The sequence below is a fragment of the Rhinolophus sinicus genome, linkage group LG01 (genome assembly GCF_036562045.2).
Source record: "Rhinolophus sinicus isolate RSC01 linkage group LG01, ASM3656204v1, whole genome shotgun sequence".
Lineage (NCBI taxonomy): Eukaryota > Metazoa > Chordata > Mammalia > Chiroptera > Rhinolophidae > Rhinolophus > Rhinolophus sinicus.
This window is the reverse complement of record NC_133751.1, coordinates 26,920,278-26,935,981: the sequence shown is the minus strand read 5'-3', so window position 1 is coordinate 26,935,981 and position 15,704 is coordinate 26,920,278. Positions and strand designations below refer to the sequence as shown.

General features: G+C 35.8%; 1 protein-coding gene across 1 annotated transcript in view; it reads right to left on the bottom strand.

Moving 5' to 3' along the window:
* Nucleotides 1–15,704, bottom strand: part of LEKR1 (leucine, glutamate and lysine rich 1) — a 164,624-nt gene that overhangs the window by 33,226 nt on the left and 115,694 nt on the right. The window contains exons 10-11 of the mRNA XM_019731921.2: nt 14,283–14,360; nt 13,735–13,938 (exon numbers count right to left, since the gene is read on the bottom strand). Coding sequence (XP_019587480.2) covers nt 13,735–13,938; nt 14,283–14,360 — 282 coding nt within the window. The remainder of the gene's footprint in view (nt 1–13,734; nt 13,939–14,282; nt 14,361–15,704) is intronic.

The following is a 15,704-nucleotide window of genomic DNA, read 5'->3' as shown; positions in this document are numbered from 1 at the left end:
GTCTTGTATTATAGTAAAACAAGACTGGGTCTTGTATTAATTTTTGCTCCAAAAGACACATCACAGCTGATTGTCCGGCTAGGACTTATTTTTGGGAAACACGGTATTTCCTCCCTTCCTTTCTCACTACCAACAACCGCATTAATGTTCTTAATGTTCTGTCTCACCTAGAGTGTTGTAATAGGCTCTCAGTCCATCTCATTATCTCTCTTCTAGTCTCAATCTCATAATATTATTAAATGTAATAATATTTTTATACCATAATGAAAATGTCCACATTTCTAGTCTGGACATTTTTAAGGACACAAATGTATGAAGACACATTTGACTTGATAACCAAGATTATGAATATCCTTTGAGGGAAATTAATTGAAAAAAAAACAAAAAAAATTCTCCAGACTTCTCTTTCCAGAAGTGTGTCAGATGAGGTACTTTGACAACTTTCCCGCTGAAAAATAACTAAATTATTCTTTTTTACTTATAAGAAAATCTTAAAATTCATCAATAAGCTGGACAAAAAGTGGGAAAGATATGGAGAACAAAACTCAGGTGAAAGAACAAAAAAAGGATAGCAGTGGAAAACTAGTGAAATCTAAATGAAGTCTGTAGGTTAATTAAGTGTATTATACTAATGTTAATTCCTTAGTTTTTACAGAAAACTGGTTATGCCATGGTCATGAAAGATGGGCTAAAAAGAAACATAACCTCTCTGTACTGTCTTTGTCTTTTCTGTAAATATAAAATTATTCCAAACTAAAGGTTAAAAATAATGAAATGTAAAGAGCCCCCACAAAAAAGAACATGGAAGCCAACCCTCACCTTGAAGGTACTTTCCAAATTTGATGAACTTGAGCTTTAAACGTGGCAGCTGTGAAGGGCACAGGAATCAACAGACAAAGGAAGAGTCTAAGAGGAAACTCACCTGCATGAAGCTGCATCTCAAAGAGCTACTTATGCAGCATCTGTGTGACATTCACACTCAGTATGTGTAAAATACAAATAATATCTCCTCTCAAGGAACAAAAAGAAAACTTGGCTTTGAATTTTGATGCTAGGTAGAGAGGAAAATACAAATCTCCCATAAGAATTTGTAAACACAAACCAACCTTAATGCAGGTTTGTATCCTGAATTCATATTACCTGAGTGGTCCCAAAAGCTTCATCCTGAGAAGGTATCTTAAAGTAGTGCTAGGTTAACCTTGCCTCCAATGCCTGCTAGGAAAAGCACCAATATTTTTGGGAGAAACCTATCTTCAACGTGGGACTGAAAGAATTCCTACAGATAATGATTCAAGACCTATGAGATCATAGTTTTAAAAATCACAGAAGTATTTTTTAAAAGCCAGTCAGAGGAAGAATGAGCAGACACAAATGACAGCATAATTGAACTCACAAATCCTAAAGTATTGAATTTTCAGATATTGAATATAAAATAAGGATGTTCAATATGGTAAAAAAAAAAAAATAGAAGATTGATGTAAATGACTAATTAAATTTAAAAAAGAACCAAAATGAAGTTGTAGAAATGACAAAAATTGTAACTGAAATTGAAAACTCAGTGGATGGCCCTGTAGATTATTCACAGCTGAAAAATGAAGTAATAAACTGAAAGGGATATTCAAAGAAATTATACAGAGTGCAGTACAAGGAGTCAAAAAAAATATAGAAACTATAAAAGAGAAGTGGATATATGGAGAACTGAGTGAAAAGATCTTATATCTATCTATTCAACATTTCAGAAGCAAAGGAGAAAGGGAGGAAACAATATCTGAGGAGAATATTCCAGATGGATGAAAAACAACAACCCACAAATCTAGAAGCCCAATGGATTCCAAGTAAAATAAATAAAAATAATCTCACATCTGAGCACCTGGTAGTGAAAACGAAGAACATAAAAGTTAAAGGGATCTTAAAAGAAGCTGAAAAGAAAAACCAACCAACCAAACAAACAAAATATCTTCAAAGGGACCCAAACAAACTGAATGCTTATTTACCAAAAGAAAGAAACTAAAGGAGGCAAAGACAGCAAAATGATATGTTCAAAGGCCTACGAGAAAATAGGTTGGGTACCCAGCAAACTATCTTTAAGAAGGAGGCTAACTAAAACATTCTCAGATAAATAAAATCTGAGTGCTTACCACCAGCTAAAGGACCTTTACTCCAGGACCTTCAAAGATTATGCTTTTCAGGAAGGAATACATTCAGAAGGAAGGTCAGACACGCCAGACGAAATGGTGAGGAAAGCAACTGGCAAACACACCGGCCTGGAAGGCTTCTTGGGCACGTGATCAGGATCACCACACAGGGCCCGTTCTCAGGAGGAGGCCCTGCACTTCAGGTTTAATGCTCTGTGGTCTCTATCGAGACATTCTTAATTATTTCATCTTTGAACTTGTGTTTTGTAAGTGAGGTCTGATGGGACAATGAGCATGTACCAGGGGCTCAGGCATAGGCTTCCCAGGATGGTTCTCAAGCCCCTGCTCCCTGGCCATTGCTTAGCATCTGCTTGGGGTGGGGGCTCCGGCAGAGTACACGCCTGGGAGGTGTGGAGGTTGGGCATGTGCATTCCCTGTGCTGAGTGAATCATGGGGCCCCGGGTGCCTGTGAGAGCCTGCACCCACGCCGTGATTTCCCCCTGCCCAAGGGAGCACAGCATTCCATAGCAAACAGGCACAAAATCGCCATGAAGGGTTGAGAGAGACTGTGAAAGAAAGGAAAAACTTCTCTCCGGCTTTTTGAACAAGAGGCCCTACATTTTCATTTTGCGCTGGGCCCTGAAAATTAGGCAGCCAGCCCTGCATGTAGGTAATTGAAAGCAAATATCATCTGTATGAAATAATAGTTTTGACTATATGCAATTAATGGGGCTAACCAAAGGATGGAACTAGAACACTAGACAAAAAATGTAAAATGTTACGTCAGGGTGGCAACTATCAGAGCTCAAGTGTTCTTTGGTCCTTGCATTATTCAAGAGGAGTCTGAAATATTAATTTAGATTTCACTAAGTATGCACTAAAATTTCAAGAGTAACCACTAAAAGAATCTAAATAGAATATACTATCAGAGGGAAAATGCACTAAGAAAATAAATGAACTCCAACAATACTCCTCCCACCCCAACCACCAAGTGGCCCAAAAGGAGAAAATAGGGAAGGAATACAAAGCTTAAAGTAATAATTACAATAATGATAAACTAAAATTATGAGTTAAAAGAGAAACAGGCTTGATAACAACAAACAAACCTTAGCTATATGCTCTTTATGAGAGACTTTACTAAAATATAAGGACATGGAAGATTTCTTTCTTTCTTTTTTTGGAAAAGATATAACAGAAATAGTGAAAAAATAAAAAAGTATGCAATTATGTTAATGACAGACAAAACAGATTTTAAGACAAAAGTCATTATTCTGGGTTGATGATGAAATAGGTTAATTCACCATGCATATTCTAAACTTATAGACACTTATTAAAATAGTCTCAAACTATACAAATCAAAATTTTATAGAACTGTAAAGAGAAATTGTCCAATCCACACCACAGTGGTTGAATTCAACACAGCTCCCCCAGTTATAGGAAGCCAATCTGGGATCACCATATAAGTCCATGGAAATGTACACCACACAAGTCCAGGCTGTTATGTGAACGGCTCTCCTGTAATGTATCAAGAGTCAAGTAGACAAATAATTCAGTAAAAATATAGAGGATTTAAACAATGCAAATAATGAAACTGAAGTACATATATAGAACTCTGCACCCAATCAGTGGAAAAATACATAATTATATTCCAGCTCACGTGGCATCGACCACATACAAGTCAGAAAGTAAATTTCAGCAGATTTAAAATAGTTGTACTATACGCTTATATAGTCCAGTATGGTAGCCACTGGCCACATGTAGCTACTGAGCATTTAAAGTATAACTAGTCCAAATTAGAAGGTGCTGTAAATGCAAACCACACACCAGATTTGAAAACTTAGTACAGAAAATACCTAAAATGTCTGTGATGAGTTTCAAAGATGATTATGTATTTAAATGATAATTTGGATTATATTGGATTAAGCAAAATATATTATTAAGATAGATTTTGCCTGTTTATCTTTACTCATAATGTGGCAATTAAAAAATTCTAAGTTACACTTGTGACTCACATTATACGTCTACTAAACAGCAGCACCATTATTATCCGCATTCTCTGAAAACAAAGGAATGTTAGTAACAAAAGACATCATATTTTTATGTATTTGGAAATTTAAACATGGATCTCTGAACGCCTGGTTGAATAAAAAATCATAATTGATATAAAAAAAAAAAACTTAGATGTGAACAACAATGAAGTTGCTACATATCAAAACTTATGGAATACAGCTATCGCGGAAAGGCTGAGTAAATTGTGGTATACTTTAGAATGCAATATCGATGAAGAAATGAATGATTCGCAGCCACATGCCCTATCATGGACAAATCCCAGGAACATAATCTTGAGCACAAAGAAAAAAATTACTGAGTAATACATATAGCATAATTTTATTTCTATGAAGATAAAATATAAGCAAAATCAAACAATTTTTAGAAATACAAACATACTTGGTAAAATTATCAAGTGAAGCCCCCCCCCAAAAAACCCAGGTTTTACTGTGGTTTTTGTAGATGCTCTTTATTCCCACTTTGCTGAGAACCATAAAATAAATGCGGGTTGGTGGTTTTCTCTGAGGGAAGATGCAAAGTGATAGAATTGAGGAGAAGTATAAGTAATACAAGGGACTTCAAGAGAACGTTAGGGTTCTTTTCCTAAACTGCGTGAGTGACACATGGATGTTCATTGTATGGTACTTCTTTATACTTTACACCTGTAGAAACCTCCTGTGTATCGGCTCAGCATTTATAAAAACAACCAATGATAAAGCCTGAGCATCAAGTAGAATGGGTATGTGGAGGAAAGAGAATTAAGGGAAAGACCAAGGTGAGGGAATGGGCGGTGAATTAGCAAGGCAGGGTCCCTGTCCAAATGGTGCTCAAAATCCAGCAATGTAAAAGGAAGATTTGTCTTTCAAAATTGAGGTAGACCTAGCGGGTCCTGAGGCTTGCTCCCCAGTCTTTAGGCTGGAGGAAAGGAAGTGAAGCGAAAGGAACCGTGGAAGAGGACAGCAAAAGTGGGATTACATTAAAAACCTCCTTTGTGGCTTTCGTCCAAAGATACGGCCACGCCTATCTTCTTTGTAGACTCATCTTCAGCACTTTGTTCTGGACCTCTTTTTTTCCTCTTTCTCTGTTGATCTTATCTATTCTTATGGTTAAAATGCAATACGGGTGCTGATGGCTTCAAAATTTTATCTCTAGCTCATATCTGTTCTCTAAATATCTGACTCATGTATCCAACACTCCACCTGACTGCTCTACTTTTATATTTCAGAGACATCTCAAACTTAATATGTCTGTAATCCAAGAGGTTACAATATCAAAGTCTATTTTTTTGTTTGTTACAGGTCATCTGCTGCTCTGCTCTACATGTTTTGTTCCAGGATGCGGCTGAAGGAGCAGCTCTGACCCGGGAATACCGATTTGTGTGTGTCACAAAAAGAAACATTGGCCAAACATGGGATCTATTAAAGCTTCTGCTCAGAATTGGTGCATATCTCTTCTCTCACATTTCAGTGGCAAGAACAAAGTCAAACGGCCAAGTCTGATGTCAGTCAGGTGTGGGCAGTACAGTCCTCTCACTGGAAGGGGCACAGTACACCTGGCACCAAGTGGAATCCATTGCAACTCTGAAATCCCACTGGCAACCACCATGAGGATTCCTGCCCTGGTGCTGGGGGACATTCTTTGCTTAGACTATGGTTCTTTCACAGGGGAGTGATTTCTCAGTCCAGTTTTCTCCATAGCTCCTGGATTTCTTCTCTGATGTGCACTTTCTTTTCCATTGTCTGTCTTGGCCACATTAGAAGAGAGCATTAGAGATTTTGCCCTGTCGGGAAACAGCATTCTCAACTTCTTTCTTATCCACAGAAAATTCAGCATGTGTGGGGTATGGTTTCAAGAGGATTAAAAAAAAATTTCTTGAGATATAATTGACGATAAACTGCAAGTTTAAAGTATATACTGGGATGAATTTTGACACATGTATAAACCTGTGAAACCATCACTGCAATCGATATGACAAATATATCCATCATCCTTCCAAGTTTCCCCATGCCCTTTTCTAACCCCTCACCTCTCACCCCAGGTAATCCAGGGTTTACTTTTTGTCACTATAGGTTAGCTTGCATTTTCAGAATTCTATATAAAATTCTCTGTATCACATATAGTATATTCTTTTATTCTGTCTGGCATCTTTCACTCAGCATAACTCCTTTGAGATTCCTTCATGCTGTACCATAGTGCATTGATTTTATTGCTCAGTAGTATTGCATCGTATGGATGTACCACAATTTGTTTAACTGCTAACCTGTCGATGAACATTTAGGTTGTTTCACAGGTTGGGGCTATTACAGATGACTCTGCTATCCAGCTCTGTGTACAGGGTTTTGTATGGATATTCCCCTTCATTTCTCTTGGGTAAATTCCAAGGAATGAAATGGCTGAGTAACAAGGTTAAGTGTATGTTTAATTTATCCAGAAACTTCCAAACTGTTTTCCAAAGAAGTTGTACTGCTTACAATTAGGTTGATTGAAAGTTCAAGTCTTCTGTAGCTTGACTGATTTTTCTACTTGTTTTATCTATTATTGAGAGAAGGCTCAACCTCTAACAATAATTGTGAATTTTTTCTACTTCTTATAGTTCTATCAGTTTTTGCTTCATGTATTTTTAACCTATGTTATTAGATGCACAAACATTTAGGATTGTTGTGTTCTCTGGATGAATTGATCCATTTATCAGTTTGAAAAAAAATTTCCTTATCTCTGGTAATATTCTTTGTTCTAAAAATCTACTTTGTCTGATATTAACAGACATATTCCAGCTTTCTTTTGATTAGTGTCATCATGGTATATATTTTTCCATTCATTCACTTTTAAGCTAATTGTCTTTACATTTTTATGACATTTCCTTTAGACAGTATATAGCTGAATCTTACTTATTTATATAACCTGATAATCTCTTTTAATTGGAATGTTTAGACAATTTACATTTAATTGAATTGTTGATATGATTAGGCTTCTATCCTTTTGCTATTTGTTTCCTATTTGTCTCAGGTATTATTTCCTTTTTCTGCTCTCTCTGCCTTCTTTTGGATTTTGTATATGTCTTAGGATTTAATTTTATCTGGTTTGTTGGCTTACTAGCTGTACCTCTTTAATTTTATTTTAGTGGTTGCTATAGGGTTGTAACAGCCATTTTTAACTTATTATCACAGTTGCAGTAGGCTGAACAATTGCTTTCGAAGCTTTCCATGCCCTAATCCCCACAGTCTGTACATATGTCACACTATGTGGCAAAAGAGACTTTGCAGGTGTGATTCAATTAAGGATTTGGGGATGAGGCGATTATCCTGGATTACCTGGATGTACCCTAAATGTAATTACCAAGGTCTTTATATGTGAGAGAGGAAAGAAGGTTAATGTGGGGTCAGGCGATGATGTGACAACAGAAGCAGAGATCAGATTTATGGAGCCAGGATCCAAGGAATGCCAGCAGCCTCTGAAAACTGGAAGAGGAAAGGAATGGGTTCTCCTCTGAGCCTCCAGAAAGAACCAGCTCTACTGTTGCTTTGATTTTAGTCCCTTAACTCTAATTTGGACTTTCAAACTCCAGAACAGTAAGATAAAAAATGTGTGTTGTTTTAAGCCACTAAGTTTGTGGCAATTTGTAACAGCAGCAATAGGAAACTAATACAACGGTCTGCCTTCAAGTGATATTACAAAACTTCATGTATAAGATTAGAATCTGATGACAGTAAACTTGATCAAATACGGAGCACTGCTCAATGGAAATAAAGTAGCACTTCACCTGGTTTTCAAAATGCCAGTATCATAGAATGGATGTGGCTGGCCATGTGCTTGTTAGAAGTGTCCGGACAGCAGAGCTCTGGCATCCACTTTCTTTCTTAAGCTACATCTCCTATTTGAAAAGAGTTCTTACTGATTAGAAAATTCTGATGAGCATTTCCAGATGGGTGCCTGTGAGTACATTATAAATGACCTTTCCTATAAAATGGATGGTACTGAATATTTGAGATGCTCGAATTTCAATCTCCCTGGAAATAGTTATAATTTTGATACCACCAAAAGTAGAATCCATTCCACATACATTCCTCTGATGGACCCAGCACAAAACACCACTGTTATACATATCTTTTTAGAACAAAACTGGGGAAGTCTAGTAGATTATGGAAGCTAAAGTATAGTAGGCCAAGGTTTAAACAAGGTTAATGAAGTGATCATTATTCACTGCATTTTCAAAGAATTATGAAGTCCCTTATGATATTTGTACAAAGTATAAGGTGTTTTGAGTGAACTGTGATAAAAATTATGAACTTGTATCTGTGATGGTAAAGTTTGCTTGATAGTTACGGCTACGGAAATAAGAAGGGCTTACACACGTCGTTGATTCATGCTGAACCTCTGTTCCTGACTCAAAGAACTCCAGTGTGATTCTTTCATGGGACAAGGCAGAAAGAATAATTATACATGACTTTACAAACACTTCCTGACCTCGATGAACATGGAATGCGCATTAAGTAATGCATACAGAGATGACCGTGTGTGTTAAAAGGTAATTCTGATTCCCCAAATAAAAGCTACACGTACATAGTACACCAGTGGAAGAGCTTGCACCTTGCTCAGGAACACAAAACCATCTTAAGACATCGATAAAGAAACAGCAATCTTGTGTTGAAAGGAACCATAAAGGATCAACTTTGACTCTAGTGAGACTTTCTGCTAGAAATCTAGAGGAATTTATTTCTTACCAGAAATAAAACATAACTGTTAAAGGCATATTCCATACTTTCCACATTAGATGTGAAAACCTGGAAATGTGCATCTATTTTTGTATCATACAGATATCCAATTTCCTCTTCAGAACCAGTTCTAGAGCTATTGCTGCTTTAGAACTATAGGAAACAAAACAGAGTTGGGTCTGAAATCTGGATTTTACTAAGAATCCAATAAAGAAGATTATCACTAGAATCTGAAAGTTTGAATTATATGCCCAGCTCTGATTTTTGGCAAATCAGAAACTCTCTGGGCCCAAGAGAAACATTGGGAGTTTTAAATCCTGTCATCAACGATTTGATTGGGATTAAATTCATTCCCATCCATCCATCCAAGAAATATTTATTGAGTACCTGCTATGTGTCAGGCACTGTTTTAGTCTCTACGGATACAGTAGTTTTTTTCTTGCTAGTCTTTGGAAATACATTAATGCAATCCCCTAATTTTTAGAAGAAACAAAGATGCGGACTGGTAAACGACTATCTGAAGTGATGTTATTCACCAGAGGAAAAGCTGGCTCCAGCTTATACAGCCTAGGGGCTCTTTGCTGTATGTTATGCTGCTTTTGCTTTTCACATTTTAGAGAAAGGGATGGTTATCTGTAATATTTTATGCTGCAATTTCACCAGATTTTTTTTTTTTTTTAAATAATGTTTTTGGAGTTGGCACATAGGCAAATTAGGATCTACTCACAATTAAGACTGTTTATTTTTAAAACTATCACTTTAAAATTCTTAGACCAAAAAGAAAATGAGAATCTAATTTCTCATACAGATGCCAAAACTGAGATTCCTTTAATCATAGTTTAAAATGTAGCTGCAAACGAATGTCAAACCATAATGCCAAATGACAGCTTCAACTTTGCTTTCACAAGTTGTTCTAAAAGAGATGTCTTCCCGTTATCAATCAAAGAGATCACTTTGATTTTGCACAACTCCTGCCTCCATTAGAAGCAGTTACGTCTGTGATAGCATCAGAAGTCAAGCCTCTTGTTTTGAGAGCTGTTGATGGACAGGAAATCAAAGAAGTTGGTCTTGGAAAAAAACCTGATGAGGTTTATTATTTTAGAATGATATTACTTAGGACACTGCATTTCATAATGCTACACCCCCAGTACAGGGTATAAAAATTAATAAGATATGATGCTGTAAGGGTTAGCAGAGGAAAAGATGAAATAGAGGGAACTAATACGTTCTCATCATTTACAGCCTGCCAGGCACAATACTGAATGCGTCAATCTTCACAAGAAAATAGCTATTACCAATATACCCATTTTACAGATAAAGAAAAGCAACCTTAACGTGGTTAATTGTCCAAACTTGAGACTAGTCAAGTTGGGATAGAAATCTATGTTTGCCTAACTCTAAAGTCCATTTTTTAAAAAACTAAGCCACACTACCACAAGGTAACAGAAACTTAAAATATTGCTTCCAAATCCCTTTCTATAGTCTACACTTCTTATTGCTTCTAGCCTTCATGAAAATAGGACAGGCCTCAATCAAGTAACTAAACACTAGGCTTCTCTTCCTCTAGAATGTGTTGTGACATTTTTGTATTCTATTTTCATTCTGAAGATAAAGCTCCACTTCGGATTTTGCCAAGGCCCCTTAGAGTAGAAGACAAAACTCACCGTCCTATATTTATCAAGTGAATGGGAGAACCCTTCCAGTGTGGGTGGGGTAAAAAAGAGAGGGGAGGGGACACAAAGGAGCCACTGAGTTTTTCTGCTTTCTGCAAGGCTGGGAATTCCCTGAAGATTCAGTGTTACAACCAGGTTGAGAAAGGGAAGTCACACTGAGAGAAGTTGACAAACTGAGCCCTTCGAGGCAGATGCTAAGGGCAGGTACAAACTGTGGTGGAGGGAACACGGATTATAAGATTAGACACAGCGGAGCTTGTCTTCTGTCTTTGCCAACCATGTGACTCTGAGCAAGAAATCCCTTCAATGGTTTCTTTTCATTGCACTACAAATAATCTCCAAGCCCCTGAAGGCCTGCGCCCTGCAGGTTTGGCCCTGCCTGCCTCACTCATTTGCTGGGCCTCCAGTCACACTGCCATTTCTGAGAACTCACCAAGCTCCTTCTTTGCTTGGGAAGCTCTTCCCTGGCTCTTGGCCTGGTAACTTCACCTTGTCTTCCTTTTATGTATCATCTTGGAAGTCAGTTTTATGACCACTCTTTCTGAAACAGACACCTCTCTATCAGTCTCTACTGTAATACTCCTTTACTTACTTCATATCCATTATCACAATCTATAATATTCTAGTTAGTTCTCTACTCCTTTTTTTTTTTTTTTTACTGGCTTTGTCTCTCCCATTAGAATGTAAGCTTCATGAAAACAGAGACTGTTCTGATTCATTGTATCCTCGGGGCATGTAGTAGCTGGTATATAGTAAATACTCAACAAATAGTGGTTGACTGACTGAATTACCCAAAGCAAGTCATTCATTCAGTCAACAAATACACATTGAGAGGATACACCTCCCATACTCCGAGGATACAATAGAGAAGAAGGCAGAAAAAAATCTGCAAGTGGCCAAGGACAAAAAAAGGGCAATGCTATGTCTAGGAGTAATCCTCTGATAATATGATAACTTACTGGTCCATAAGTACATTTGATGTTTTTATGTGATAAATATTATGTTAATAAGCTTAGCTCTACCAAATGACTAAGTAATCCCATGCCTGCTTTTGGATAGACTAAAGACAGAGAGCAAAGAAGGGAAAAGAGCAAGGCAGGAGAGAACAGGTCGGGGGCGGAGAAGAGGAGAAGGTAGTTCAGTGACATCGCTATTCTCTGAAAACTTAAAGAAATTATCTTTCTTGTCCAACGCTTATAACAGAAGGTAAGATTAGAATCACACTAAAATTTTTTAAAAACATGATGCAAAACATATAAATCCAGGAGAGTGTGCTATTTCAAAGCTATCCCCCAAGAAAGCTCTGTATTTATTCTAATGATGTTGCTAATTCTCAAAACACTCATAAAACTGCCTTCTTCAAATTGCAGTCAGAGATAATTTATTAAGCACATTAAAAAAGAAAACATTTTATTTTTTATCCCAACTGGTATTTGCAAGATTGATTCCCATCATATTCACTGCACTTGCTTTCACTAGACCTACTGACATCATTTTAAAAATTAAATTCATTCTTAAAGGGCAAAGATTCATCATCCTGAGGATATTCTAAAGCATATACACTTAAGCCAATCCTCAGAAAAGAGTTCCAGAAACATTTGAACAAAGATAGGATCTTCTCAATGACTACTACGAAGGAGATGGCATTCATCTGGATAAATGTTTGAATCTAATCAATCTGACATTGAATTGGAATATTCTAGACAATATAAAAATATAAGAATATTGCTCAGATAACCAAAGTTCTAAACCGAAGACTTAAAATTTTAATTTATTTCATAGTGTCCTAAGACATGTGATTCTGTACCTTTCATATAAAGTGTATGGCTGATTTTAATCTTTCTGACCCAGGGCCATCATCATGGCCATCAACTATTAACCTATGTTATAAATATAGGACGCTCAAGGTTATTGATGTGTGTAGGTATGTATATTTGTCCCCATTGTATACTGGGCCAAATTGCAATGCTTTTGAATTTTTTGCTTACATTTATAGTTTTTCTCTCTTTTTATGAATTGTCGATCTTTCAGCTGCCATTCCTTCTTGTTATTAGTAAACCTGGCTCATGCAAATTGCCTGCATATAAAATTGCTGCTTCTGACATGCTTGGGCTGAGCAACTACATAATTGCGGTGGTGGGGTGGAATGAAGAGTCGTATAACTACAAAGTCTATCACCTTTGCAAAAAGCAGGTTATTGGTGTGGAGATTATAAATCTTCTAAATTAGAAATCAGCCAAATACTCACAAAATCCAATGAATAAAATAAAAAATAAACTAAAAGATAAAATGATAGAGAGAATAAAAAGCAAATAGCCTATAGTGCTTTCTGTGCACAGAGACTACTACAAAACAAAAATTCTTGCCCTTATGGAACGTGTGCTCTTCTGGGATGTAATAATTATATTAATACATGTAAAAGGATAATATCTCCTATTAAGGACTCCCAGACTTGATACAAACCAATAAAAACAAAAACCCCAAATTTGTGCTATGTTATCAAATATGCATTAAAACGAAAGGACTTGGAGAGAATGAACAAAGACATGCCAAGCAAATGAGAACAAAAAAGAAGAAAGGAGGGCTGAGATATTAAGTATCTCATAAGGTTAATTTAATAACCAATTAACAGCCAAAATATCTAGGAAGCTTGAACAAATATGCATCTTAGCATCCATGAAAGTACCCTCAATACCAGAGGTATCTTTGCTTATGGAGAGCCGTCAGCAAGATGTGCTGACAAACAGCAAAGAGAAGAAAGGTAAAAGCCAGTAAAAGGGAAATGTGATATAAAAAGACTTTTTTTCTGTTGGAAAATGACAGACTCTACCAATCATTGGCCAGGTGAAATTCAGTAGTATTAGTCCCACACATGGTCTTTTTGAGTCTTTTCAATAAAAAAATCTAACACCAAATGCAATGTGGGTTCCATCTCTACTTTCATTTACTAATTGTGTGGCTTGAAGCAAGTAATTTAACCAATTTAAGCTTTAGTTTGATGCCTGTAAAATGAGGTGATGGGATATAATGACCTTGTAGGTAAAATATATCTTTGATCCTGTATTTCATTATTAGTAAAATATATGGGACCTTGATGTTTCAAATATATATGCAATGCTGATATAAACATAAAATATTTTTGGAAGAAATTATTCTTGACTGCACCTTTCATTTTTCAGTGTTACGACCTCTTCCTTTGTCTGATTCAGAAGAGCACTGGTTATCTGTAGTTCGTTTTCTGCAAGGTTAATTCTTTTTTTTATGTCTTCTTCTTGCTGTTTTTTTGCAGTCAGTTCTTCCTGTAAAGTTTTATATATTTGTTGACAAGCCATTAAAGAGTCTTCTTTTTCTTTAAGCAATCTCGTGTGCCTAAAAAGAATAGAAAAAAAATCCATCGATATGCATTAGATACTATATTTTTATGTTTATCAAAGATATAAGAAAATCCAATTTGAAACTATAGAATATAACTTTAACTTATAAAAATTGAAAATGTTAAGAAAATAGATAGTTCTGTGATATGAAAATTTTCCCATCTAGGCAGAGGCAAAAATCAATGAACAGCTTCAAGATATTATAAACTCAAATTCGGTATTGTATATGTAAACAATACAATGAAAAAAGCTAAGTACATTTTAAATAAAATGTTATTTAAAATATAGTTTCAAATTAAATTACTAAAAGATATTAATTAAAATATTTGTAATGCATACCGTGACTCAAAAATAATGGATTCAAATTTTAGTTTTCTAAGTTCTCTTTGACAGTCAGCAGCTTCATTAGATTTATTCCTAAAATAATACAAAGAGATTCAAATATTTTATTTCAAAATGATTCAAGTACAACTGTTTTCCTTTTTTAAAACATGGCTTTCCTTTACTACTTTTCTTATCTTTATACACATATTCTATTGTGGTTATAGATGCAGATTTCCTTGAAATTAGAACTATATTATCGAAGGGTTTTTCTTTGCCAAAAAAAAAATCTAATCTGTTAGTCTGACTATATGTGTTTTTCTATATCCTTATGTTACTTAGAAAAAAAATTCTTCCCATAGTCGTATTATTATTTCTTTAAAGAAATAAATATTAGTTTACTTTTACAACGGCCAAGCATGCTTCTATGTGACTGAGCTGCATTTAAGTAAAAAGTGTAAACTTTGGATAACATTTGAAAAAAAAAAAAAAATCCCCACGTGAAGGTAATGGAAAGTGACCAAAAGCAAGCACATTATGGAGGGAAGTTAACACTTGGAGTGAGATGGTATCAGGGTGTTTTTTTTCTTTGTTTTGGTTTGTTTGTTTGCTTAATGATTTTCAACCTGATGGCAGGCACAGTCTGCACCATGTTAGGGGAACTAAAATTCTCATAGAAAACTGGTAGCAAACTCTCAGTTATTCTGGCCTGAAGAACTAGAGGGCCGTGCTTGAGGCAAGCACCCCAGCTGTTAAGGGGTAACCCTGAATAGGAGGGAGCCAAGGAGAGGAAGTCCCAAGAACTGAAGTAAGACTAGAGCTGCTGCCCTAGAGAGAGTCTGCAGATTGAAGCTAACCAAATTAATTGCCTGCGTAAAACAATACCACCCCATCATTATTTGGAGAAATATAATAGAATCCTGAATCTCCATAACATAACATTCACAACATCCAGAATAAAAATTACTCAACATAAGAAGAAACAGAAAATCATGACTCTTCAAGAGAAAAGACAGTGAATAGGGACTGACTTTGAGAAGACCCAACTATTAAAATTAGCAGATGAGGATTGCTAAAGGAGCAAATATAATTCTGCTCAAAGACATAAAGGAAACTCTAATTAACGAGAAGAGGAAAAATCTTAGCAGAGAAATAGAAACTATTAAAAAGAACCAAATGGAAATTCTAAAACTGAAATAAGCATTTGTCTTGATCTTATATGATTGGGTTTTGTAACAATATTAAAAAAGTTAATACATTAAGAAAGATTAATATTCCAATTTAAGTTTAAATAGACTGTTCATGAAGTCATTATCTAAACGTACCTTAAAATAGCTTATACACTGTACAATGAAATATGTTAGTTAGATTATCAATTGGTTTGCCCTACTTGCATAACTTTAGATTCTAACAAGTAATAATTTAGAAAGCATCATGAAC